The sequence below is a fragment of the Acipenser ruthenus genome, chromosome 31, assembly GCF_902713425.1.
Source record: "Acipenser ruthenus chromosome 31, fAciRut3.2 maternal haplotype, whole genome shotgun sequence".
Classification (NCBI taxonomy): Eukaryota; Metazoa; Chordata; class Actinopteri; order Acipenseriformes; family Acipenseridae; genus Acipenser; species Acipenser ruthenus.
In genome coordinates this window covers 4,531,306-4,556,500 of record NC_081219.1, presented here as the reverse complement: position 1 = coordinate 4,556,500, position 25,195 = coordinate 4,531,306, and the positions used below count along the sequence as shown (strand labels likewise).

Sequence of the window (25,195 nt, the reverse complement as noted above, 5' to 3'; positions counted from 1 at the left end):
TGTAAAAGTACTGAGTGATTACTGATCTTTTTCCTAAAAGGCTAATCATTCAGAGACTGACTGACTTGTGGTTACAAGTCAGTCATTACAAGGCAAAAATAGACGACGATGGAAAACAGCCATTGCTTACTATCAATATAAACATTGGACTTCTGTTCATATTGTGTCCTTATTCCTAACGGTCAATTCTGTTTGACAAATTGAGAGTGATATTTATTAGCATGGCACATATTAATCACCTGTGAGCTTTGAATGCAGACAATTATGTTTGTGTAACAGATTCATGTCAGTTGTGCACGTTTTATTTTAATTAAAAGCGAATGCATTATTCATTTTTTTTAGGATGGCGTTGTCCTTGGTGCTGATACACGGGCTACTGAAGGAATGATAGTGGCTGATAAAAATTGCTCCAAAATTCACTACATTTCTCCTAACATCTAGTAAGTAGTTGTACACTGTATATGTATAATACACCTCCATTACTGTACAGTCACTTTATGTATGACAACATACAAGGACTGCTGATATCCAGCACTGGTTTAAAACACAGCTATGCCTAGTGTGACTGAACATAATCTCTTGTTTAACATGAGAAGCTGTTTTGCAGCAAGGAGAACATTTGTACAAATAGAAGATAGTATCATTTGCACACAACTCTGTAATGTTAAGTAAATAACCCTGGTATGGAAATATTAATATAGTGTCAAAACAAAAAACATTCCAGCTATCTTTCCCAGATGAATGTTCATGCTCTGTTTCCTATTATCAGGTACAGTCAACCCCTTAATGTTACCCTCCAGTTATTGCCACATTAAAATGTCCCTGACAGAATATAACAGGGCCAATGGGGACAGGCTCCTGGTAATATCACTCTCTTTGAAGTATACAACTGATTTCCTTCCCACTTAATATCATTTGGGGAAATAGAAGCATAAGATAAGAAGGTTTACACGTAAGGAAGTTTCAGTACAGTACTAACTGTCAAAGCAATAGCTAGCTATATTTAGATTTCCTCAGAAAATCAGGCATACTTGTTGCAACTCTTCTGTGGTGTTCACTTGATTTGCTAGGTTATTGGTCAACTTTACTGTTCAATCCATGTGCATGGATACTAAAAGGATTAACTGTAGATGTATTTACCAATGGGGAGAACCTTACCCTTTTTTCCCATAGCACTGAGAAGTTGAACTGTTATATGCCATCCAATAACTCCACTCAACACACCAGTTAACCAGGCCTAATCTTTGGTATGCCCCTATATCATTTTGACTTATCTGTGCAAGACCCCGAAACTATTTAATTATAGCAGGGTTCTCTTTTATTGAAAATGAGTAAGGGTACATTCATTTATTTCATGCTTATTAATGTTTTTTGTTTGTTTCTTTTTTCACCGCTAGTTGCTGTGGTGCTGGCACTGCTGCAGACACTGAGATGACCACCCAGATAATCTCCTCTAACCTGGAGCTTCATGCCTTGTCTACTGGACGGCCTTCCCGGGTCGCGACAGCCAATCGCATGCTCAAACAAATGCTGTTCAGGTGAGCCACTGACATTCATTTCTACTGCTGCATAGAGCATTTCAGATTTCCTATCTACAGGTACATAGGCTATGCTTTTTGCTACAGAACCTTAAAGCAGGAAAATCTATTCATCCACATCAAAATAATGTATTCCTAATTCAACAGGCAGCAGTGAAACCTAGTATGCCAAGCTGGCATAAATTCACTTTGGGTATATCCACCCATGCTGTGGCTTCTGGCCAACATACTGATTTCTAATATTGGGGAATACAATGGTCTAATAAAAAAAAAAAAAACTATTGGAGAGCAGCTGAAGCCTATATATGTATATCGCTATGAAATCCAAAATATAAACACAAAAAAAGCAGCAAACTTAAAATAAAGTAATAGCAAATGTACAATATGGCCATGTTCCATTTCAGCAACAGTCTCTAGGTAAGGAAGAATATGATACTGTTGATCTCAGCATGTCATGCAGTATCCCATTGTGAATAGCCTTCATTTGCATCTTCTAAAGTACAGACCTTCAGTTTCACATACCTCTACAGTCAGAAATCATTATTTAACTGTAATGTGTGTCCTTCCCCATGCATGAACTGTTGCTAGTAGTGTGTATCTGGAATGTGGTTTATGACTGAATGCTGTAATCTTGCCCCTGTCCAGGTATCAAGGTTACATTGGTGCTGCTCTTGTGCTTGGTGGAGTAGACTCTGCTGGGCCTCACCTTTATAGCATTTATCCACATGGATCTACTGACAAATTGCCTTATGTTACCATGGGTAAGTGGCAGAGCAAATGTATTATTATTATTGCTCTATATAATACAGCAGTTTGTGATAAAAATGCATTAACATTAACATGTCCAAATAGAATAATCTTTTGATAGAGACTTGCCTTTGTATTGTGCCTCCTAGTTTATTTTTTTTATTTTTTTGCCTGTTTTGTTTAACATGGTCTGTATTGAAGAAACATAAAATGGTAAAAGCTTAAGAGCCTTTTAAATGAGTAATGGTGCTGCACAATTGCAGCAGTTTATGAATGTGATATGTTTAACTGCAGTTTCAGTTTTACCTTCATTGTTTTTAATTCGGTAAACCTTAACCCTTTGCGGTCCTATGTCGGACCTGGTCCGACATTGCAATTTTCCCTTTGCGGTCCAATGTCGGACACTGTCCGACATCATCAAAAAGACGCAAAAAACAGGTCTCTAGTCGTTTTTTCTCCGAAAAAAGCTGAGAAAACCATTCAATGGCCGAGTGAGATCGATTGGAGCCGAGAGAAGCTGAAAAAACAAAAAAGGGAGCGTATCTCATGAATACAGATAGCCCCAGCATCACATAGATAACACAGACATAAATAAACAAGATAGCTGCGTCTGCATCCAGCTCTCAAAGAGTATCACAGAGCTTTCTTTAGATGTTATAGTAATAAAATAATGACTTGGATCACATTATTGAGGAGTTTGGTGATAAAACGAGTGATCAGGAGATGATTTATCAGTATGCACGACTATCAAGAGGTATGTGAAAAAAAAGCGAATGATGGGTGGGGCGGGGCTGGAGATGCAGTACTGAGTGTCCTGTTGATATGCAGTGCCTTTTAAACCTGTTTTACTGTGGGGAAAAAAAAATACTTTTAAACAGCGCGTCTAAAATAAACTGCGCGTGTGAAAATAAATTGGACCTGACGCGCTGAATAAATGGACGGCAAAGGGTTAAAAAACAAAATCTATTTTGCTAAATAAAATATTGGTGGGTCTGTTCTGGATTTACAGAGATTACAACACAAAAAAAGTTAAATAGCCAGTGAGGAACTCTGTACAGTATCAGCCAAGCATGACTTTGGTTCTTGATTTTGTATGCAAATGTTTTAAAATAAGAGGAGTGTACTGAAACTTCCTTACATGTAAACCTTCTTATTTTATGCTTCTATTTCCCAAAATGATATTAAGTGGGAAGGAAATCAGTTGTATGCTTTTTCGCAGTAAATGTGGTGGTAGTCCTGTTTGTGGTAGTGTGTTATAGTGATGAAAATATTTATTATTTATAATAATGGTGATAATAAGAATAACGGGTAGTTGAGGGAAACGAGTCTTTTGTTCAGCAGAATGAAGACAAGGGGTTGTTTTCCTAAAGAAAGAGTTAATCTGCAGCTAAGGTCTGTACTACAATACATTGGAGTTCAACAAGGAAAGCAGGTTATTGTTTAACAGTATTATAGAATTCCCTTGCATACAAAGAATGTGTCTGCTCTTTGTTCCACCAAACTCGTCCAGTTCCTAGTAGCTGATTGATCTCAGAACTTTGTCAAGTTGGGTCCTAAAGTAATTCTTCTTTTTTTCTAGGCTATTGGATTCCATGTTCTATAACAGCAGTAGTTACTTTTATTCAGGGATGGAAATACCTTTCTTGATTTGTATAGCAATTCTGCAACTCACTCTAATTTGTGTAGCAAAGCTTAGGATTGATATAGTTAATTTCTGAATTAACTTTATTTCTTTAAGTTGTATCTTCATTGTAATGGCAAATACCATCATTGGCTTGGTTTACATACTCTTAAAAATCGACTCTACAGTCATGACTGTGTGATGTTGTCACGCAAATACATCGTGAAACAGCAAAAGGACGTCCTTTTGGCAGCGCGGTTTTAAGGGCAGGGTCAATCGCTTTCTAACAATAAAAAAAAGCTGTAAAAACCCATGTAAACCTGTGCAGGAATCGTGCTTGTGGCTCACAAGGTTTCAGCAGTCAAGATCCCCTTTTTCTGACTTTAATATCATGTAATCTCCAGCAGAAAGGCCATACGAAACATAGACCCCCCAACACACACACACACACACACTGTACATTTATGGACTACTTCAACAATAGAACCGCCGCGGTTAAACTCATACCAACAACCACCAGTACATTTTAAACACCATCAATATTAAAATGAAAGACAAACTATCGGCTACAACTCAAAAGTTTTATTCAAGCACATCATATCAATCATCTGCACAGCCGAAACACCATATTTAAATGAACAATCAAACATAAAAGGGTTTATTTTCTAACTTCCCACATATAAAGCACTACAAAAAATGAAAAGAATATCATAAAATAAACATTTCAAAAGAAACTAGTGTGTAAATAGGTATATGCACATACAAAACTGTAAAAACAAAAGTAGTTTTTAATCTAAAACGAAAGTAACTTGTGTGTCACTCGCAGCACAGAATCCAGGTTGTTTCTGCTGAAGTGCTGTGGCTAGCTTCAAGATGAAATCTCTCCTACCTTGTACAAAATTAAGGAATTGATGGCTGGCAGGTCCAGTAGAGATAACAGGCTTGTATATATATATATATATATATAACAAAAATCGAATATTGTAGGTTATATTCAAAATAAAATGTATTGTAAAAGGTGGTTTTAGTGATGAAATGTAGCTTTTAGATGTTCCACAAACACACACACACACACACACACACAAATATAAATTCCATCTAGTAAAACTTGTAGAAATTATATTTTATATCATTTTGTGTGTGTGTTGGAAAGGTAACCAGACAAACAAGTAGCTAATGCGTGGCTAATTCAGAATGCGCACGACAACACGTGAATTCATTTCTCTTGTTAAATGTTTTTATCTTCATGGCAACGCATGAAGCTCTCATCACGATATTCAGAGTCGTTCTTTTCTTAGTTAGTAAGCAGACACAGGCATTTAAATATCCCCGCCCCTAAATGGCTGAATTGAGTAATCTGCATTGGTACGGCCAATTTCCCCCCCCCCCCTAAATCAGAACTGCATAGAAACGCATTTCCTGAAAAGTACAGCAAACAGGTCGTGAGGAAAACTGTCATGACTTGTGCATGTAAACACCGCCAATGATGTGACTTATACCTTAAAAATGCTGCAAACATCAGTTGTTTTAATTTTCACATATCATGCTGTGTTCTTTTTTTAAACAACTTGAGCTCTGCGTTTGAATATTAATCAACAGAACACACTACACAGTTAATAATTAATAATGTGTTTATTTGGCTGACATGTTTTATTAGTTATTGTAGTTAAAAAACAATCTAGCTGAAACAAAAAAATATTCACCTATTTTGCTTTAAGGTCTGTTTTTGAAATGTAAAGTTGTAACAAAAGTTTTAATACATTCACTGTCTATGGGCAAACCCTTCGCTCATCTAAACTATAATCAAAGTCTTCTGAGGGTTTGTCTGACACCCAGAAGGCCGCCTAACTGAGACTGCAAAAATCTGTGACTGGAGTGGGATCAAACTGTTTAGGGTCAGGACCTACCAATTTGATTCTGAGCAGATGCTCCAGTATCCTTTCCCCTACTGTTTCTCCAGCCAGTTTTAACATGCTGCATGACTGAGAAGGATCACTCTAATCTGGCATTGGGCATCAATATCACTAGAAGAACTTGCAGAACATACTTTAAATTTGGAAACTGCAGTTTGTACATGCCAATCACCCTTGTCCATAATTCATTTTTTTCGAGATGCCCAAGACCCCTAAATCTGAAGTGTTTAAGTTTGTTCCATTCAGAAAGGACTTCCTTAGCATTTTAAATGTACACCTAGAAGTCCTAAACACTGATCAAGTGAAGTGCTAATCTCCTCATTATCAAACACTTGCAATTCATCTGCATTACTAGGCCATGCTGCCAGGTCCAACACCTTCAAGCAGCTCAAAACTGGATGTCTAGTTTTCAGTAATTCGTCAAATCGGTCTGTGTTACATTTTTTAAAAAAATTCTTCTACATACACATCCTTGTGTGATTTAAAGAATTCAGTGCCCCTCCTGACATCAGTACCTCTGTTGCTTCAACACAAGACAAAGCATATGAAAAATCAGCACTGTTGCTTTGTAAATTTTAGAGATAAAATCTGACTAGTGGAGAGAATTTCATCAAAGAACATTAAAGACAAAGTAAACTTTGCAGATGTTAGTGTCTTTAAAACCTCTTTTGATTTGAACCTTTCCTCTCGCTACAGGTTTCAGAGATGTTTTCTAAGTGCTGCACTATGACATTGTAAGATCGTAACAGAACATTTTTTGGGGCTCCTCTGGTAGGTAGAGGGCTTTCAAAACATTGATCACTTCATTGTTAATGAGTCATTTAGCAGACTATTTTATCCAAAGCAATTTAGAGATTAGGGGGTGAGCTATTCTTCATCAACAACTGCTGCTGCTGCTGCAGAGTCACTTACAATAGGACCTTGGTTGTTTTATGTCTCATCTGAAGGACGGAGCACAAGGAGGTTAAGTGACTTGCTCAAGGTCACACACACAGTGAGTCAGTGGCTGGGCTGGGATTGAGCCTCCTGGTAACAAGCCCCCTTTCTCTAACTTGACTTTTTGAGCTCAGCCAGCTCCTATGAACACGCATTCGTGTGCGGTGACTCTGCTCATGAAAGTATGTCCCCTTGAGTGCATCTTTAACAGCAAGCTCTAATCTGTAAAACACAAATTTAAAACAGAACTGTCAGGAAGAGTTTCCAAATGCCACCGTCTGTACGATCTGTCTTGTATGGAAAACACGTACTGATGATTTAGGACCGTGAATTGCTACAAGCCACGGATTCTCCTCTCATAGACGAGCAACCAGACCTTTCTTTACACCAAATTCACGAGGCACCGTCAGCGCACAAGCCGACTAACTTGCTCACCAACAGCCCTTCTAATCCTAGTTCTCTACAACTTTCGAGGACTGCCATGTGTAACCCTGCCGCGGTAGCAGATTTTATGTCTTTTAAAATCAGAGTAAAAAAGTTTGAGAAATCTGATCAGCCAGGCATCATATATAGTACTTGACTGCGAGTGTGTATCATTGTAAATAAATATTACATAATCCCTCTTCCATAATAACTGCATTGTAATGCATCATTTGATACTGTAGATTTAAAATTAAAATACTTACCCCAGTAAGATGGTTTTTACTAGGGGTGTACCGATAAGGATTTTCTGGGCCGATACCGATAACTGATGATGGATGACCCAACCGTATCGGCCGATACCGATATAATATTAAGTAATAGTGCAAGTCATTTCAAAATACTGAAGTAAATTAAGTTTTTTGTTTGCATTTATAAAACATGCACACTTATTTTTGCCTTACTGCTTCTAGATACATTTGGAAGCAGAAATCCACACAAATATGAACTTTTAAACTTTTACTTTTAAGACAAATGCAGAAAAAAATGGCCAAATCAAAACACTTTTGCCTTCAAGATGAACAGGCTTTAAATCTAGATTAAGGTGTTACAATTAAAAAACAGTGTATACCAGTAGAAACGTTGTCATCACAAAAACAACAGCAATAACAATAATAGATAGATACAGTGCCGTGAAAAAGTATTTGCCCCCTGTCTGATTTTCTGCATTTTTGCACATTTTTTCACATTGTATTTGGGCAGATTTTTCTGTTGGCTGTAGTGGTATATAGAGGGAGTCTGAGAGAAAAAATGACACCACAGTTTGGTGCTTCTTTCATTTGTTTAGTGTGCAAGGTAATCAAACATGCAATCTTCAGGTGTGAAAAAGTTATTGCCCCCCACTAGTTAACTGAACCCAATTAAAGGGATAATTAGGGTCAGCTGTTTGAGTACTTTGGATAACAACCAGGCCTGATTTGGGCCAGCCATGCCCAATATAAATCTGACTAACTTTGGCCCTTACCATCAGAGTGAAGTTGTCAGCACACAGGTTCTAGAGACACATCATGCCACGAACAAAAGAAATTCCTGAAGACCTCTGGAAAAAAGTTGTTGATGCCTATCCGTCTGGAAAGGGTTACAAAGCCATTTCTAAGGTTCTGGGGCTCCACCGAACCACAGTCAGAGCTATATTGTCCAAATGGAGAAAGTTTGGAACAGTAGTGAATCTTCCCAGGAGTGGCGGTCCTGCCAAAATCTCTCCAAGAGCAAGGTGTAAAATCGTCCAGGAAGTCACAAAGAACCCTAGAAAAACATCCACAGATCTGCAGGCCCCTCTCGCCTTGGCTAAGGTCAGTGTTCATGACTCCACCATCAGAAAGACACTGGGCAAAAATGGGATTCATGGCAGAGTAGCAAGGTGGAAACCATTGCTCACTAAGAAGAACATGAATGCTCGTCTCAAGTTTGCCAAAGAGCACCTGGATGATCCTCAAGAGTTCTGGAACAATGTTCTATGGACAGATGAGTCAAAAGTGGAACTTTTTGGCCAACATGGGCCCCGTTATGTCTGGCGAAAACCAAACACTGCATTCCACAGTAAGAACCTCATACCAGCGGTCAAGCATGGTGGTGGTAGTGTCATGGTTTGGGGATGCTTTGCTGCATCAGGACCTGGACGCCTTGCCATCATTGAAGGAACCATGAATTCTGCTCTGTATCAGAGAATTCTACAGGAGAATGTCAGGTCATCCGTCTGAGCTGAAACTGAAGCTGAAGCGCAGCTGGGTCATGCAGCAAGACAATGATCCGAAACACACAAGCAAGTCTACATCAGAATGGTTGAAGAACAAGAAATTTAAAGTTTTGGAATGGTCTAGTGAAAGTCCAGACCTAAACCCCATTGAGGGGGCGATTACTTTGTCACACGGGGGCATTGGGTGTTGCATAACTTTCTTTAATAAATAAATGAAATATGTATCAGATTTTTGTGTTATTTGTTCTCAGGGTCCCTTTTATCTAATATTAGGTTTTGGTTGTAGATCTATAACATTCAGTGTCAAATATGCAAAAATGCAGAAAATCCGACAGGGGGCAAATACTTTTTCACGGCACTATAGGTAGATAGATAGATAGATTAGCCAATTTAATGTTTTGCTAAATATAAATATTTATATATATCTCTGTATCCGATTTACATTCTTGACTCCGTCATACAATAGCTTACTCATATATTTAACGTAATTGAGTGAGTGGAAGGTTTTTCTTAACAAATAGTAGCATTTCTGCTTTTTCACACATTAGCCTGTTTTCTCTTTTCGTCCGCAATATGGGAAGCTGCACTGAACAGCCGTTCAATGTCAACGTTACTGCAGGGGGCAGACAGAAACTTCCGTGCAGATTCAGCTAGAATGGGGAAAATGACCCTTGTTGGTCTCCCAGTATTTTAGCTTATCTCCACTTCTTTGAAGTATGGGCTCGCTCATGTAGCTTTGTTTCTGAAGCATGACACTACTGCTTATAGCATCAGTTACTACCCCACCGGTACTTTCTTCCAATATCTCATCGTACATCGAACACAGGTTGTGGCTGGGTTTTGTAGTGCCGTCATCTGCCTCCTTTGGTTTCTTCGAAGCAGGCGCCGTTGAGGCTTGCATGTTTTCCAGGTATGTCACCAGTATTTGTTTAGCCAGCAGCTTTTTGTCATTACCAGTGAAGTACGTGTCCTTGTATCTTGGGTCCAGCAGGGTTGCAACGCAGTAGAGAGGTTCAGTTTCAATTTTCTCAAAGTGTGTTTCCAAGGCTTCCAGAAAAGTGTGTTTAATAGTCTACTCGTTGGTCTCAATCTGAAACTTTGCTCAAAAGCCTTTTTAAAGCTACAATGGAAGGGATGACATCAGAAGCAGAGGCCAAGGATGAACTCAGTTCACGAGTTAGTTCTTCAAATGGTGCTAGAACAATCACTATTCCATCATCCCCCACTGCTGTACAGTGGGAGTTGTGGGGATTTCATGGTTGGCAGTATATGCTCCAAGCGCAGGCTTCTGCTCCCAAAGGCTTTGTAGCATGTACTAAGTGCTGTTCCATCTTGTCTGTACGTCCTGCTGTAACATCTTCGAAGGCATGCCGAGCAACGCCTGCACCCTTTGAAGATGAGAATACTCCAACGCAGAGTGTTTAAAGTGCCCAACAATTTTTCGTGACACTGCCTGTAAGTCGGACACGCTGCTCTGTGATAAGTCCTTCGTTCACAACAAGCTGGAGTATGTGCTACACAAGGTAAACTTGGTAAACTGGACTCTTGCATTGCCTTTGCTATGTTTCTTGCATTATCTCTGATAATGGCATGAATGTTTGTTTTCCTTCAGAATTTTCCATGCTGCAAACATATTATCAAATGCTATTGAAATAGCCTCAGCTGTATGGGAAGTGCTGAGCTCTTGTGCCTGTAGTACTGCCTTACGTAAATTGAAATTCACGTCTACCCATTGTGCAGTTAAACTCAGCATTGACATTGGCGACACATCAGAGCTCCAAATATCCATCGTAAAGCTCAGTGCTGATACATGATCATCTTCAACCAGTGTCTGTATTTGTTTTAAAACAACACTGTAGAGGCTCAAGGCATTCAATGAGACGGCGAAATCCAGTATCTTGTACAACGGAAAATGGCTGATCATCCAGACCTATAAATTCCATTAAACGATTTGTAATTTCTTTAGCCCTGGCATCCCCACTTCTAAATTTTTGTGTATGTTTAAGTATTTCATGTAGTGATAGTTGCTTCGGTGCAGCTCTTTCCTCCCCCTCTCTTTTCTGTAGCCTTTAAGTGGTTCTTGTATTCAGGGGCATGGCGCGTCTTGAGGTGATGAATTAAGTTTGTTGTGTTGAAATCTTTACCGCTGTTGCCACCACGTGAAATATTTGCACCACATAGCTTGCAATCAGCTGTTTTGGAGTTCTTTACAGGCACTTTAAAAAAAATTCCAAACTGTACTCCTTAATTTAGACATACTTACACTTGACAGAGAGCGCACCTTACACACTATAATGAATATATTCTTGTTTCACAGTTTATGTCATCGCATAAATATCGGTAAACATTATTGGCTATAAATAACCGATAGCCGATAATGTTATTTCCCCCTTTGTCGGTGCTGATCCGATAACCAACCGATGTATTGGTGCACCCCTAGTTTTTACAGCCCTGTCCAATGCTACATATTTCACAAAAACAGCTCCTTCTCTGTATTTGCAGAGTCAGTTGCTCCATCAAGCAGCAGAGAGAAAAAATCAGTTTCTTTTAGTTTTTACAAGATTGTGCTCCAGAACATCACCGATTTGTCTGTGTAAATTCTTTGCACCCTTGTCTGTTGTAAGCAGTACCCATGGCCACTCCATGTTTCTTCTCCAAGTCCACGAAGGGTAGTTCTTATTTCGTGAATGCTACGTCTATCAAACGAGAAACACGTTGCCTGTCCTGTAGCTCCCCGGTACACCATGCACGGCCTAATGGTATTGTCTTGAAAATCTCTTCTAACTCCTGTGCCCGAATATGACATTACGATTTAGAGTGCTTTACATCATCCTTTTTTAAGGCAGCACCTTGTATTCCTCAATTGAACGAATCATTCAAATTTCTCATGCCCCACAGTTTATCTTCATATTTTGAGCAAAGTTGGCAGTGTATAGCGTCAACATGTTTTCCGTCAGCGTGTCTGTACTTTAGCCATATTTTTGCTGCATCGCCTTCTGATTTACAGTTTTTTACAGTAACAACGTGGGGGGGGGGGCAATTAACACTGCTTGCCATTTTTCAAGTGGCCTTACTAAAGTTTCCGTTGGAATTCTCCATTTCATTTTCTCCCTTCTATTTTAACTTGCACCGAAGCTCATTGGCAGCCAGTCGCAAGTCTATTAAACTTGGGATTGGTTGCAGCGCGTATCAATCGAACATATTCCATGTGTGCTCCAGTCACAAAGTAGTAGTATCATTTAATGGAATTAAATCATTGACACACCCCCTCTGTCAAAAGTACTGTAGTGTCTAGAGTACTTTGGTTTATCTGCTCTGAAATGCATGTAAATAGCAGTAATTGCATCGCTAATTATTAGCGAGCCACAAATAAACGTGCATCGCAGTTGCATGTTATATCATGAATTGAGATGCGATACCGTCTATTTCCATCCCTGCTTTTATAGATGTTTTCAGTTTAATATACATTAAGTTTTGAGTTGTGCACTGTACATACAAGTTTACATAAGGTTTTTTGTTTGGACAGTGCATGATCACATTTCATTCATAGTAAAAAAAAAAAAAAAAAAAAGAGAAAAACATTGCTTCACCTCGCTGATGCACTGAAATGCACATCTTCTTAAATGACAGCCTAAATATGAATGAACATGATTGTTTAATCAATAGAACCTGCAGAAGAGGACTTTACCGTCTGGTAAGGATCACGTGATGTTAAATGTCCTGAGGCGACGACGAGGGCATTTAACATAACAAGAAGGGCCTTACCAGATGGTAAAGCCGTCTAATGAAGGTTCTAGTGCTGTTAGAAAATGGATACGTCAAGATTGACAGTGTTACTGTTTGTTTTTTGTGATTTTTATGCAGCACTAGTTTTTACTACTGAATACAAACGTTTTCCTCAATATTCCATGAGTAAAGCAGTTTGTTCAGGATTCATCCCAGTGGTAGACTGTCCAATCCTGGGCATTTCCAATAGCTTACATAATACCCCTCCCCCCCCCAAAAAAAAAATCTTCTACTTGCATGGAGCTGTTCTTCAGTTCAGGTACCTCATACACAAAATCGATCATGGTTTGTGAACTGTTAAATGAAAAATAAAAGTACAGCTAACTTTTTTTTAAATTGATTTGAGTGCAGCTTTGTGTGTTTGTGTAAGTTTCAGTATTCAAGCTACCAATTAAAATTAATTGGCAAAATAAGTTTTAGTAATTAATGATCTAGTAGTTGTGTTCAGTTTGTTTGCTATACTAAATTTAAAAAAACAGATCGAGCCTATAGGACAGTGAGGAAGCTGACTTAATGTACGTTGAAAGGCAGTGTGCTCCTGGGTAAAAATGGAACTCCTGAGTCAATAAATGATCACTATTACTTTAACGTTTTCTATTTACCTCTGTTTGAAATAATCGGTGAAAGGTTTGTGTTTGAGAGCAGGGCCCCGATTGTCCCTGTAAAGTGTTTCTTCAGTAAGCGGTGGTTTTAGAACAGGTGTCCTCTCTTCCATTGAATAATAACAAAACGGTTGACCTCCATAGAAAACAATGGGAGAGAAGTGTCCAGTCCTTGCTTAATTTCAGTTTGCATGTTTGGGTATAGACCACTGATGATTGCAGAAACTCACATCCAATAGTTGTAGGTTGGTGCCAGAAAATTCACTTTTTGCTGCAACTCCAAAAACTAGCCAAATGGTGTGGCTTTTCACTTTTCTTCTGCATGAATGCGTTGTACCCAAAGTTCATTTTGTACATTTCCATTCCTGCAGAATTAAATGAACAAGGTGTGCATAGTTCTTGGAAAGGAACAACACATTCTTTCTTTTGAATTGTGTTTAGAGCCCTGGCACTGCTGAATGCCAGTTCCCCAGCCTCCTCCCAAGGCTGTAGTGTGCTGCATTCCTTTAAACTGCAGTGCAGATATATCGTGTGCCTGAGACGTGGTGGCCCAGGAGGTGGTGCTGTTGTGTCAGAATTCATCGAGGCTCTCGTAGCTTTGTCATTGTTTCAGGGAACAATTTAGATTTAACCCTTAGTTGAGGTAGTGATACAAGAACAACAAACAAAGTTGAACTTGCACTGCTGAGGACATGTTTTCAGCATAGCATTTTGACAATCAAATAAAAGCCTATTTTATGTCCAGTTAGAATGTTTTAAGGGCAGTTTTATCTCTCTGTAATTTTTATAACAAGTCAATATTATGAATTTCATACAGGGTGCTGTATGATACAAGCAGATATCCACTTGCTGCTATTGAACGGGTCACAATCAGCTTGTATCTTGCACGGCACCCCATACTATGTTTATAATTTATGGTTAAATAAGACTAATTAAGTAGTATCGCTAATTTTATTATGATGCTATTTCCATCCGATACAAAGACATTTAAGATGGATGTATTACATCAATACCAGGGTCTACTAAATATTATATCATTAGTATTATTTTTTCATTATGGTATGTAAACCTAAAACAAAAGACAACGCAAATGTGCAGTGCATAAAATGCTGGTAATGGCTGCATTCAAACCTTTTACCATTGGTGCAATCCACTGAACAGACCCAATATGTAATATACTCTGTAAACCAGCCACAAAACATGTCAAGTAGTTGGAGAGATGTGGGGGGCTGCCCTCCCCAAAGACCCAGATACACTGTCATTTATCACATCATGTGAGCACATGGTGACTCTGTGTGGCACGCTCTGTAGAAGCACCATGCTTGGGTGAATAAACACTTTGTGCTGAGTCACTTTGCTGTACTTTCACAGTGCATTCAGTGTGTGCAGCGAGCTGTAAACATGTTCAAAGAAGCAGCACAAGAAACAAGATTACAGAGCCACATGAGACTTACAAGTAACACTCTGGAGTGATGTAATCCAGTATATATATATTTCTATTGATTTTATTCAAGCAGAATCCTAGTAGAGATTTCAAACAAAATAAATGTGTTCAGAGTTCCAACAATATTTTCAAAACAAATGCTTTTCATTTGCTAACCTAAAACAAAATATCACGGCTGCTAATCTTCTAGAAGTGTGTCTTTAAATTATGGTGAAATCTAAAATTGTGGGATATATATATAATATATATATATATATATAAAATTTGTCTAAAGTTTAGATACCCCAATGGAAATGTATAATTTCTAGACATTCCTCAAACAAATCTTTTGTAGCAAAAGTTTTTGTGGAAGAAGAAAAAAAACTTAAGAAATAGATGTCTACAATTACTTATTTAAGCCATTTTTTTGGCAAAACTAAAAACGATAATTCAAAAGTATTCATACCCTTTGATTCTATGATAGTATTGTCTCCAAGATGCTAGAAATTAATACGATAATGTAGACTCTAGAAAAGTCTAGAAAATGCTGGATTGTAGGTGAACATTCTTAGAGAGTATAAAAGGGTTAGGCATAGGATGATTGCTGTCATTACCAGTAAGTCAATGAGAAAGTAAAGCGCTATCTGTCATAAAGCTGGAGAAGGATACAAGAAGATTTCCACGAATATCCCAATTTCAACTATTGTTTCTATTATCAAGAAGTACAAGACTCATGGTACTGTCACAATGCTCTCTCGGTCTGGAAGAAAGAAGGTTATTTCACCAAGAACAAATAGAAGAATTATGAGGAAGGTTAATAATAATCTGAGATATTCAGAGTGAAGTGGGACTGGGGTTTCCATTTCAACCATAGGTCGTATTGCATGGTGAAGGTCTCAATGGTCGCAGGCCAAGGAAAAAGCCAATCTTAGGAAAACGTCACAAGGACAATTGCTTAAAGTTTGCAAAATGGCATTTGAATGATGGATATGAGTTTTGGTCGAATGTTTTGTGGAGTGATGAAACCAAAATCAAGCTATTTGGTCACGCTGATAGTCGTTATGTTTGGAGAAAGTCTGGTGAGGCGTACAAAGAAAAGAACACCATACCTACTGTCAAGCATGGATGTGGTAATATCATTCTATGGGGCTGTTTTTCCTCTAATGTCGCAGGAAATTTAGTTCCAATACATGGTAAAATGGATTCCATAGCATACCAAAAGATATTGGCCAATCATCTGAAACCCTCCGCTACAAAACTTGGTTTGAAGCGCAACTGGAAGTTCCAACACGACAACGATCCAAAGCACACATCAAAATCTACTTCAGAATGGTTAAAGAAGAATCAAATCAAGGTTCTGGAATGGCCTAGTCAAAGTCCCGATCTAGATCCAATTGAGAATCTTTGGTAAGAGTTGAAGAAGGCTGTGCAGAAGAGAAGTCCTCGGAATTTAAATGAACTGGAACAATTTTTCGTTGAAGAATGGTCAAAAAATAACTAAAGAATCATGTCAAAGTTCATTGACAAATATCCTAATTGTTTAAAAGAGGTTATTATTGCTAAAGGTGCCTCAACTAGCTATTTAATTTTTTCTTTGTCAGGGTATGAATACTTTTGAATTGGCATTTTTGGAGTTTTGCAAAAAGAATTGCTGAAATAAATCATTGTAGACATCTTTCTTGTAACTTTTTCCTCATCCACAAAAGCAAAACTTTTGCTTCAAAAGATTGAGAAATATCTAGAAATTATAAATTTCCATTGGGGTATCCATTTTTGACTACAATGCCTCTTCTTTTTTTTTTTTTTAAACTGTATAGCATGTATTATGGTTTCTCTTGTTGCTGCATCTTGTAAAGCGTTTTGTGATGGTGGTCCACTATAAAAGGTGCTATGTAAAATAAAGATTGATTGATATATAGGTATCGCAATACAAACATATATTCATTATCTAATGTCAGACAGGTAATAATCAACACTTTATTACTCAGATGCAAAAATGTGTAGACTTTCACGAAAGCCTACAACTATAACTGGAAACATGCATGTAATCCGAGCCTTACTGCCTGACCCAAACGGGACCCAACAAGAAGGGTCGGCTTCGGGTTGGGTGTAGTTTGTATGTTATGGGTCGGGTTAGTGTTATCAGTGAGTGGGCAATGCCTTTTTTTAATTAAGTGTGTTTTTTTTGGTGCTTCCTAAAACTCACAGCCTCCCTTATGTATTTGTCCTGTAGCTGTTTTAAAAACCACACATGTTATGTAATATTTGTTATTGAATGTTAATTTAGCGGTTTGATATGAGATAGGCTTGTCCAAAATGAGTGAGAATTTGCAAGAGCATCTTCTGTGTGGCTATTTATGGTAACAGTTTTGAAGAAGCTTTTTTCTTTTAAACCAAGCAGTGTTGTATTACTAGGAAAGGTAAATGAGATGATTGAGTGTGGTGTGTTTTTTTTTTTTTATTTATAATTTATTTACGTTTTAAATGGAATCCAAGAATACTCTACACTGAAGGTACTTTGGTTTCAATAGCATATGCTTGGAATATATTTGTGGAGATGGTCGGGTATGCAAATATTTCAAAGGTCTCGGGCTCAGGTCGGGTTCGGATTTTGTTTGGTCGGGTTCAGATTGGGTTTTAAATTTAGGCCTGAGCATACCTCTACACATTCTATTAATGTTATATATGGAGCACCAGGGTGATTATTGGACCAATGATTTGAGGCTCCCAAAATAAGACAGGGTGATCAATTATCCATTCATTTTTGCATCGCTTGTTAAGATATGGTATTTCTCCTAAAATTTATTGAAATCCAACATGCTAAAAAAAAACAAAAACTAACCAGCCACATACTTACTTACTTTCAATGAAGATGTTTGGGACATTAGAACAAATACTTGTGTCATGTCATTTCAGATCTGGTATTATGAACATTATACATAAAGGAGATATAGCAGAGGGATATTTAATATTAAATTGGTTAAAAAAAAACTTGCAGAGCATGAATAACTATCATGCAAGAATAAAAAGCAAGATTTTTTTTTTTTGTTTTAAATACCATTTTAAGTGTTTGATTGTATTTTGTAATAAATGTACAAAATGATGACTGATTGTATAAACACAGTTGCTGATGAGGGGAAAAAAAACGCATCTCTGAGGAGTTTTTAAGAAATTCGGCGCTTACTCGGGAGTGAAAACATCAAATTAAACTGTTTGTGCTGACAAAGGACAAATGTGATTTTCAGCAAACGATGCAAGATTGTCTAGTTGCTCAAAGTGTCTAGGAAAGCTCCTGGCCGACACCTCTAATGAAATGTATGCATAAAATTAAAGCAGACAAAGTAGCTGTAGGAAAGCTGTAGGAAAGCAGTAGGAGATGTTCTGCCTTTCTCTGGTGGCTCAGCTTGCTCCCTTGATACCGGAGCTGTTTCATATTCATAAATCAGCGTTTCATGCTTTGGCAACGTCGGCCTGCAGTGCACGCAGTACCACCAAGAGACCAGGCCTCTCAGCCAGCAACAGCAGTGAAAAATGATCCCAATCGATGGGGCTGTGGAGAGCACCAACATTCTCCCCAGAACAAGCAGCAAATTGAATAACAATGAGTAAGTGTGAATAAGCACTCTGTCAGGCGGGGTGGACACTGATGGATTAGAAGGTCCTAAATGTTGCTCTTTCGGCACTACACAGATCCTGTGGCAAGCTCTGGAATATGAAGCAGCCTACGGTTGCACGCAGGGCATCTGGGTGACTGAATCGGACCACTGCTTAGCACTGCGAGGTCATCAGTTTGGAAAATAACCCCCTTTTAGAGGATCTCATTAATTGAGAAGTGGTGCCATTCTATTTAAGGTGCAATGGCTCCTCACATATAGGTGTGTACCAAATTGGTTTTAGCAAGCTCTGTTAAATTAAGTATTTTTATTACCAGAGTGTATAATTGATAAATTAGGTAACTTCAGGTAATTAGGTAAACTGTGGCCTGGATTTCAATACTACAGTTTTGGTTCAGTATTTCCTAGCTAATGCATTCAAGCTAAATGAAATACTGTGATTTATTATTACTCCAAAGAATCATTGCTTGATTTCATAATTTACATTTTTAAAGTATTACTTTTTTTTCATCCAGAAGTATGTTTCAGATGTATTACTTTTAAAATAACTGTAATGTGACTGTTCTGTTTAACTGGAGGCAGGTTATATTATAATTAGGGGTCTACTTAAATCTGGTATGTTGCGGAATAAAATTAAGATTTCGCGTACATGTTTAAACATTAAATAAACCTAAGCAGACAGTATTTCAGAACACTATAAAGCCTAAAATAGTGGTACTTGCTTCCTTACTAAAAGAGTACTATCATTTGTTAAAGGCAAGTATGCAGCATCCCCCTGCAGTTGACTTGCCCATACATTGAGACTGCACGTCTGCATCCACTGAATTGGTTGGAAGTTAAGGCAAAGCTTTGCCAAGTTATACAGATGTGGAAATCGATTAGAAACAGCCCAAACACTAGGTTACACAAGGGCATCTGGCATACTTTAATAAAGTCAATGTATGCAGCACGTTCGTTGTCATGTTATTTGTCCCATCCAATAATTAATTTTGTTAGTACCGAGTCAAAACAAAGAAGACGTGGCTATTCTGGTCTAAAATTCCAACTGTAAGCAGCAGGTTGAAGCGAGGTGGCTGTGCTGGATCGTTTTAGTACCGATTTAACTTGCAGACAGGAATACTTCTTGTCTGCGCTGACTTTCCAGTTTGGTTTCTGAACGCTGTTTATTTTACGTTCTGTTCAGCAGCCTCTGAAGTAGCCTTTTGTTTAATGTGTGATTCTGAAGCTAAATAGCGATCGATTTGTATTTTCTCCAAATACACATTTAAGATATGGAAAACAATTACCTTAGTCTGCATGTAGTTTCTTTGGGAAATATCTTAAAACGATCATCAGCCGAAATTATACTTTGCTTTCTTTGTCGTCCATTTCTACTATTTTCCCTCCAATGCTGAAAACTAGATTTTAGCAACGTAAATCAAAACAATGCAACACCAACTTTGTCCCGTCCCCTCCTGCACAGTACAGGTCACATAAAAGCAGTAAAGATGCACTGATAGGCTGATTAAATCTTTGTCATTTGAATAGTAAACAAGAACGTTAACTGCTTTGGAGAATTTATTTTGTAAATGTTATTTGTGGACATTTTTTGTTTGTTTGTTTTTTGCTTAAGTGCAATGCACACGGGATGGTGAAGGAATAAAAAAGGGCTACCTGCAGAAGGAAGATACGTAGTTTGCATCGTTGTGCAGTAGTTCATTTAAACAAGTTTTCTTTTTTTTCCTCTCCGTACTTAAGAGGTGAATTTCGCGGTGACCCCTCAATTTCACGATTTCCGCGAAATCGCGATTTAGGTAGGTCCCTAATTATAATGCTAGCAATTTCAATGCATTATGTTGCAATTACACAAATGTTTATTTTTTTTTGTAATAACTCGCTAAACCGCTAAACTGGATGACGCATTTTTAGAACTATTTTAAACTACCTGTTTGTGGCAATATAATATAGTGATTCTGCAATGGCCAGAACCAATACTGATTTAACTTGGAGTGAGTAGTTTTAAAATGGGATTTTCTTATTTTCTAGATCAAATCTCTTTTATATTAGTAAACTCCAGCAACATCTAGTGCACAGAAGTCTATTATTGGCAGCAAGACGGAATGAAACTGGATGCAAAGTGGCAGGTCACTAGAGGGCGCTGGCTCTTACTGAGCTAACTGAAGTTACATGCGTCAGCAACTAGAACTGTAGAGCTGAACTGGGGAGGGGGAGGGGGGGGAGTGTTGTAATTATTGTAAACATATATGTTACATTCATTGTCAGCTTTCAGTCAGTCACAGATTTTAAAAATAACCATTTTGTGATTTGAGCATTTACAAATTGCCAAAGAACGAAGTGAAAGGTTATATTTAATTTTATTTTGCTCAAATTGCGACATGGAAAATATCAAAGAAGCAAAGACCGAAACAGAAAGGAAGAAAAGGTTATTTCGGTCTTTGAGCAAAATCATGTTGCTCCAAATTGAAAAATGGAAAATATCAAACAAGCAAAGAACAAAGCTTCTTCGATCTTTGAGTAAAACGATATAATCAAATTGCAAAATGTGCGTTGAGCAAATGCACAGTTCCTGAACAGATTTTAAAGATGCTCCTCAATCTGCGAATAGCAATTAATTGTGGGGTGTTAAAAATGGGCATCAAGTAAAATACAAGCTTTTTTTAAATACAATATTTTTGTATTGAATGAACATGAAATCAATAAATTATATTTGTAAGATATATGTCATTGATTCATTATTTATTTATGTATTTATTGTCTGTCTATGCAGGATGTTAACTAATTAAGACCGTGGCCTCATTTGCAAGGGGGTCGTGGTAAGCAATTTAGGATTATAGTGACTCCAAACATTAAACTTCAAGCGAGTTTGAAATAACGTTCGTAATGTTCTCGCCTTGTTGTTTAGAAAATAGTTTGAGGGGAAAAACAAACACAATAAAATTGTTTTATTCATATTAAGATTACTGTATACAGTATTTAAACTGCAAAATCAAATGACAATCCACGTTTGTCTAATCACTATTTAAGTGAAAGACAAATCGTCTTCTAAACGTTTTAATATTCTCATAAATCATATGAATCGGTGAACTACCACTTTTTAGAAAACAGGTTTTGCAGACCCTGATCGGCAGCAGACCATGCCACCGGAGACTTCTTTTTGACGTTAAGAAACCCTTAAAGGTTTTACTAGAGGTGATGACAAAGTTTTCAAAAGAAACCATATTGAGAGCTCCACTGGGCTTATTTTAAAATCCTGTTTTGATTGTTTAGATAAGTCAGGTAAAATGTAAAGTAGTTCAATCAAATTATATAAGAAACCATAATGAGAGCTCATTTAAAAAAAAAAAAATCACAATTTAGATTTTAGAAGTATACAAATCACTGTATTTGTTTTTGCAAGGCTTGCTGCTGTGGCATTTAGAATTGCACTGAAAGCTCTTGCGCACACAGAAGCACTGCTTCGTTTGACAAAAATGAAGCCTTGCATAGCCCCAGAATCATTATCTGCTGCTGTACGAAGAGAATGTTTGTTTTCTTTGGGTACTTCGTCGAAATTAGGAATGAATAAAGCCCTGTAAAATTGATTTGTTCGTTTTTATTTTTCACAAATTTTGTTTTATCCAATAAAAATGTTATTTTTGTTTTATTAGATACACTAATAAAATAACTCAAATATATGTATGTAAATAAAAACAGATTATACTTCATGTTTTAACTATATACATATTTTTTTATTCAATATTATCAGTTTTTATTTTTTTTTATTTTGACAAACAGACCTAGCACAGAAAATAATTGTTACCATAATTTCTCATTAGTAACGGTAACGTACTTAAAGTCCCCCACTATTTAATTAGCTGCCTAAAATATAAGATTAAATAATTCTATTACTGCACAAATCTGCTTGAATGTTAAATCAGCAAACACAAAAAATGGCTTATTTCAGAATGTTGTACAATTCAGCATTAACTCAAAAAGCAGGCTACTGAAAGAAAATTTGAATATTTTACACGTGTTCATAAGGAGCTTCAATCTAGCACAAATATTAAAATTAAGAATTAAACGCAAGCATACAGCAGAACTACATTTTCTTTTCATGGTTTGTCATCTGTCACTTACAATCACTGAAAAAAAAGTTTGGTCAACGGAAACCACAGGTTACATGACAAGAAATCATGGTACTGGATAAGCTGGCATTCTACATGTCAATAATATCTACAGAGCCGTCGTACGACATATCCCGAGTGGTGCATCCAGTAAAAACACTCGCGTAGAGTGCAGGCTACACCCTATAGTCTTGACGTCATCGGTTCGAGTCCAGACTATTCCTTTGCTCCCCAGTCAGCGCTGGGGTTGTAGCGGTGAGCTGAGCCTAACAAAAAATTATTGGACACCATTAAAGTGGGGAGAAAACAACAAAGAAATGAATTGGCGACTACTAAAAATACCAATTTTTTTCTATAAAAATATAGAAAAAAATACTTATTTCCACTTCCCTCAGCAGTGGCTAGTTCGCAATACATTCCGTCAACATATTTTTCTTCTCGGATGCCTGAGTGGCTTCTCCAGTGGATTAACCAGTTGGCTAAGAGAAGTCAGGAGAAATTCTTTGCAGCAGTGTTTAATTGTTATGCGTGGTTTGGGCATTTTAGAAAAAAATGTCTCTTCTCTTCCATCACAATTTTAATACCAAATAAATGACTTGCTCCAAATTATAAATCTGCTCAAGTGCTAGTCAGAGCTTCCGTTTCCCTTCAGAACATGTCTATGGTAACGGCTGAAGCTTGGCAACTACGATTGCAAGTATTTGTTTAAAGTATTTTTGTATAACCCTCCCAATTTTAAAAATGTAATTTTGTGCATGCTTTTATACATTTTTAGTTTTGTTTTTTTTATATTTGCATTTAGTTTATTTCATTTTATGTATTACATTTGGTTTTATGTGCTGTTTTTGTATTTGCAAAAAAACACTGGGCTCTAGGAATGAACAATCAGACAATTTAAGTTCAGTTAGACTGTAAAGGCGCTCCAGAGATCCTCCAGCAGAACGAAGACTGAAGAAGCTGTCTCCTTTTATGCTTTGTTCTTTGTTTGGTATTTTACATTTCGTAATTTGATTATATCGCTTTACTCAAAGACCAAAGAAGCTTTCTCTTCTTTTGTGTTTCATTCTTTGCTTGTTTGGTATTTTACATTTTGCAATTTGATCAAAATAATTAGCTTAAAGACCAAAATAACGTCTAATTTTGTACTCTGATAATTTGTAAATGCTCAAATTGCGAAATTGTTTTTTTTTTTTTTTTTTGTGATTGACCGAATCCTGACTAGGAGTGTAACACATGCATTTAAAAAACAAACAGTATTTTAGTAATGTCATTAAAAAAAACACTTTAGGGGGCCAAGCAACAAAGTTGCTGGAGCCCTATTGTTATTGTTAAAATGATTAGGGGGCCACGCAACGAAGTTGCTGGTACCCTATTGTTAATGATTAGGGGCCACGCAACAAAGTTTCTGGAACCCTTTTGTTAAAATGATTAGGGGGCTGCGCAGCAGAGTTGCTGGAACCCTATTGTTAATGATTAGGGGCCACGCAACGAAGTTTCTGGAACCCTTTTGTTAAAATGATTAGGGGGCTGCGCAGCAGAGTTGCTGGAACCCTATTGTTAATGATTAGGGGCCACACAACGAAGTTTCTGGAACCCTATTGCTATTGTTAAAATGATTAGGGGGCTGCGCACCGGAGCTGCTGGAACCTTCTCGTTATTGTTAAGATTATTCCGCCAAATTTTGAAATGTCTATAATTCAGTTGCACGAGAACTTGACACGATGGTAGAGGCCTGTGGGAAGTTGTGCCAGCCCCAAAATGAAGGTCATTGGTCACATGGTTTGGCAGCCATATTGGATTTTTCAAGAATTTGACAATTTAAGAAAATCTTCTCCGAAACCGTTTATGGAAGGGATGTGAAACTTGGGGCACAGACTACCCTTATGTCCTAGATTTAGATTTGTTCAAGAGAAGTCGATTGGTCACATGGTTTGGCGGCCAATTTGTTAATATTCTAACGTCTTCTCTGAAACCATTATGCTGATTGAAGCAAAACTTTGCATACGTAGCCTTGGCAAGGTTGTCTATCACGTTTGTTCAAGGCAAGTCACTACATAAAAAAAAAAATGGCCACTGCAAGCCAATCAAACTTCAGCTATGGTGAATTTGCACATATTTGTATATATTGCAGTATTTATCTAACGTTACCATTGACCTTGACCTTTGACCTATGAAGTTTGTTAAAAGAAATTGCTGTGTCAAAAAACATGGAGGCCACAAGCAAATCAAATTTCAGCATATATTGTACTATTAATCTGTGGTAGAATATAGTACAGCCTTCAGAGTTCTAAGACTAGTAGAGGCCAATGGGGTGCTATGCCACCGGGCACTGCTGCTTGCAGCTATATTTATTATTATTGTTGTTGTGTGTGTGTGTGTATATATATATATATATATATATATATATATATATATATATATATATATATATATATATATATATATATAAATGGGATTCCTGTTGGCTGCTGAAACGGTTCCCTTGAAAAAGCTGGTTAGAAAGGCAACACGTTATTCATAATGATGACACTATACCTTTTAAAAAAAAAAAAAAAAAAAAATTGATTCTTTTTTTGCTACAATTGTTGGAATTCATACTGAAGCTTTGAAATTATATAGCAAGGTTTCACAGCTGTGGTCAGAAGTTCAAGCTAATGGATTTTACTAGCTTGCTAGTTGCAACTGTGAAGGATTTTTAATGAGGACTAAGATGTTTCATCTGGATCCACGTGCTAC

The 25,195-nt window shown here is 37.4% G+C and overlaps 1 protein-coding gene across 3 annotated transcripts in view; it reads left to right on the top strand.

Annotated features, from left to right (window-relative positions):
* Nucleotides 1-25,195, top strand: part of LOC117396654 (proteasome subunit beta type-7) — a 55,160-nt gene that overhangs the window by 4,323 nt on the left and 25,642 nt on the right. For all 3 annotated transcript variants that reach the window (XM_033994771.2, XM_033994770.2, XM_059005702.1), the window contains exons 3-5: nt 343-440; nt 1,398-1,538; nt 2,184-2,299. In XM_033994771.2, the coding sequence (XP_033850662.1) occupies nt 343-440; nt 1,398-1,538; nt 2,184-2,299 (355 nt within the window). The remainder of the gene's footprint in view (nt 1-342; nt 441-1,397; nt 1,539-2,183; nt 2,300-25,195) is intronic.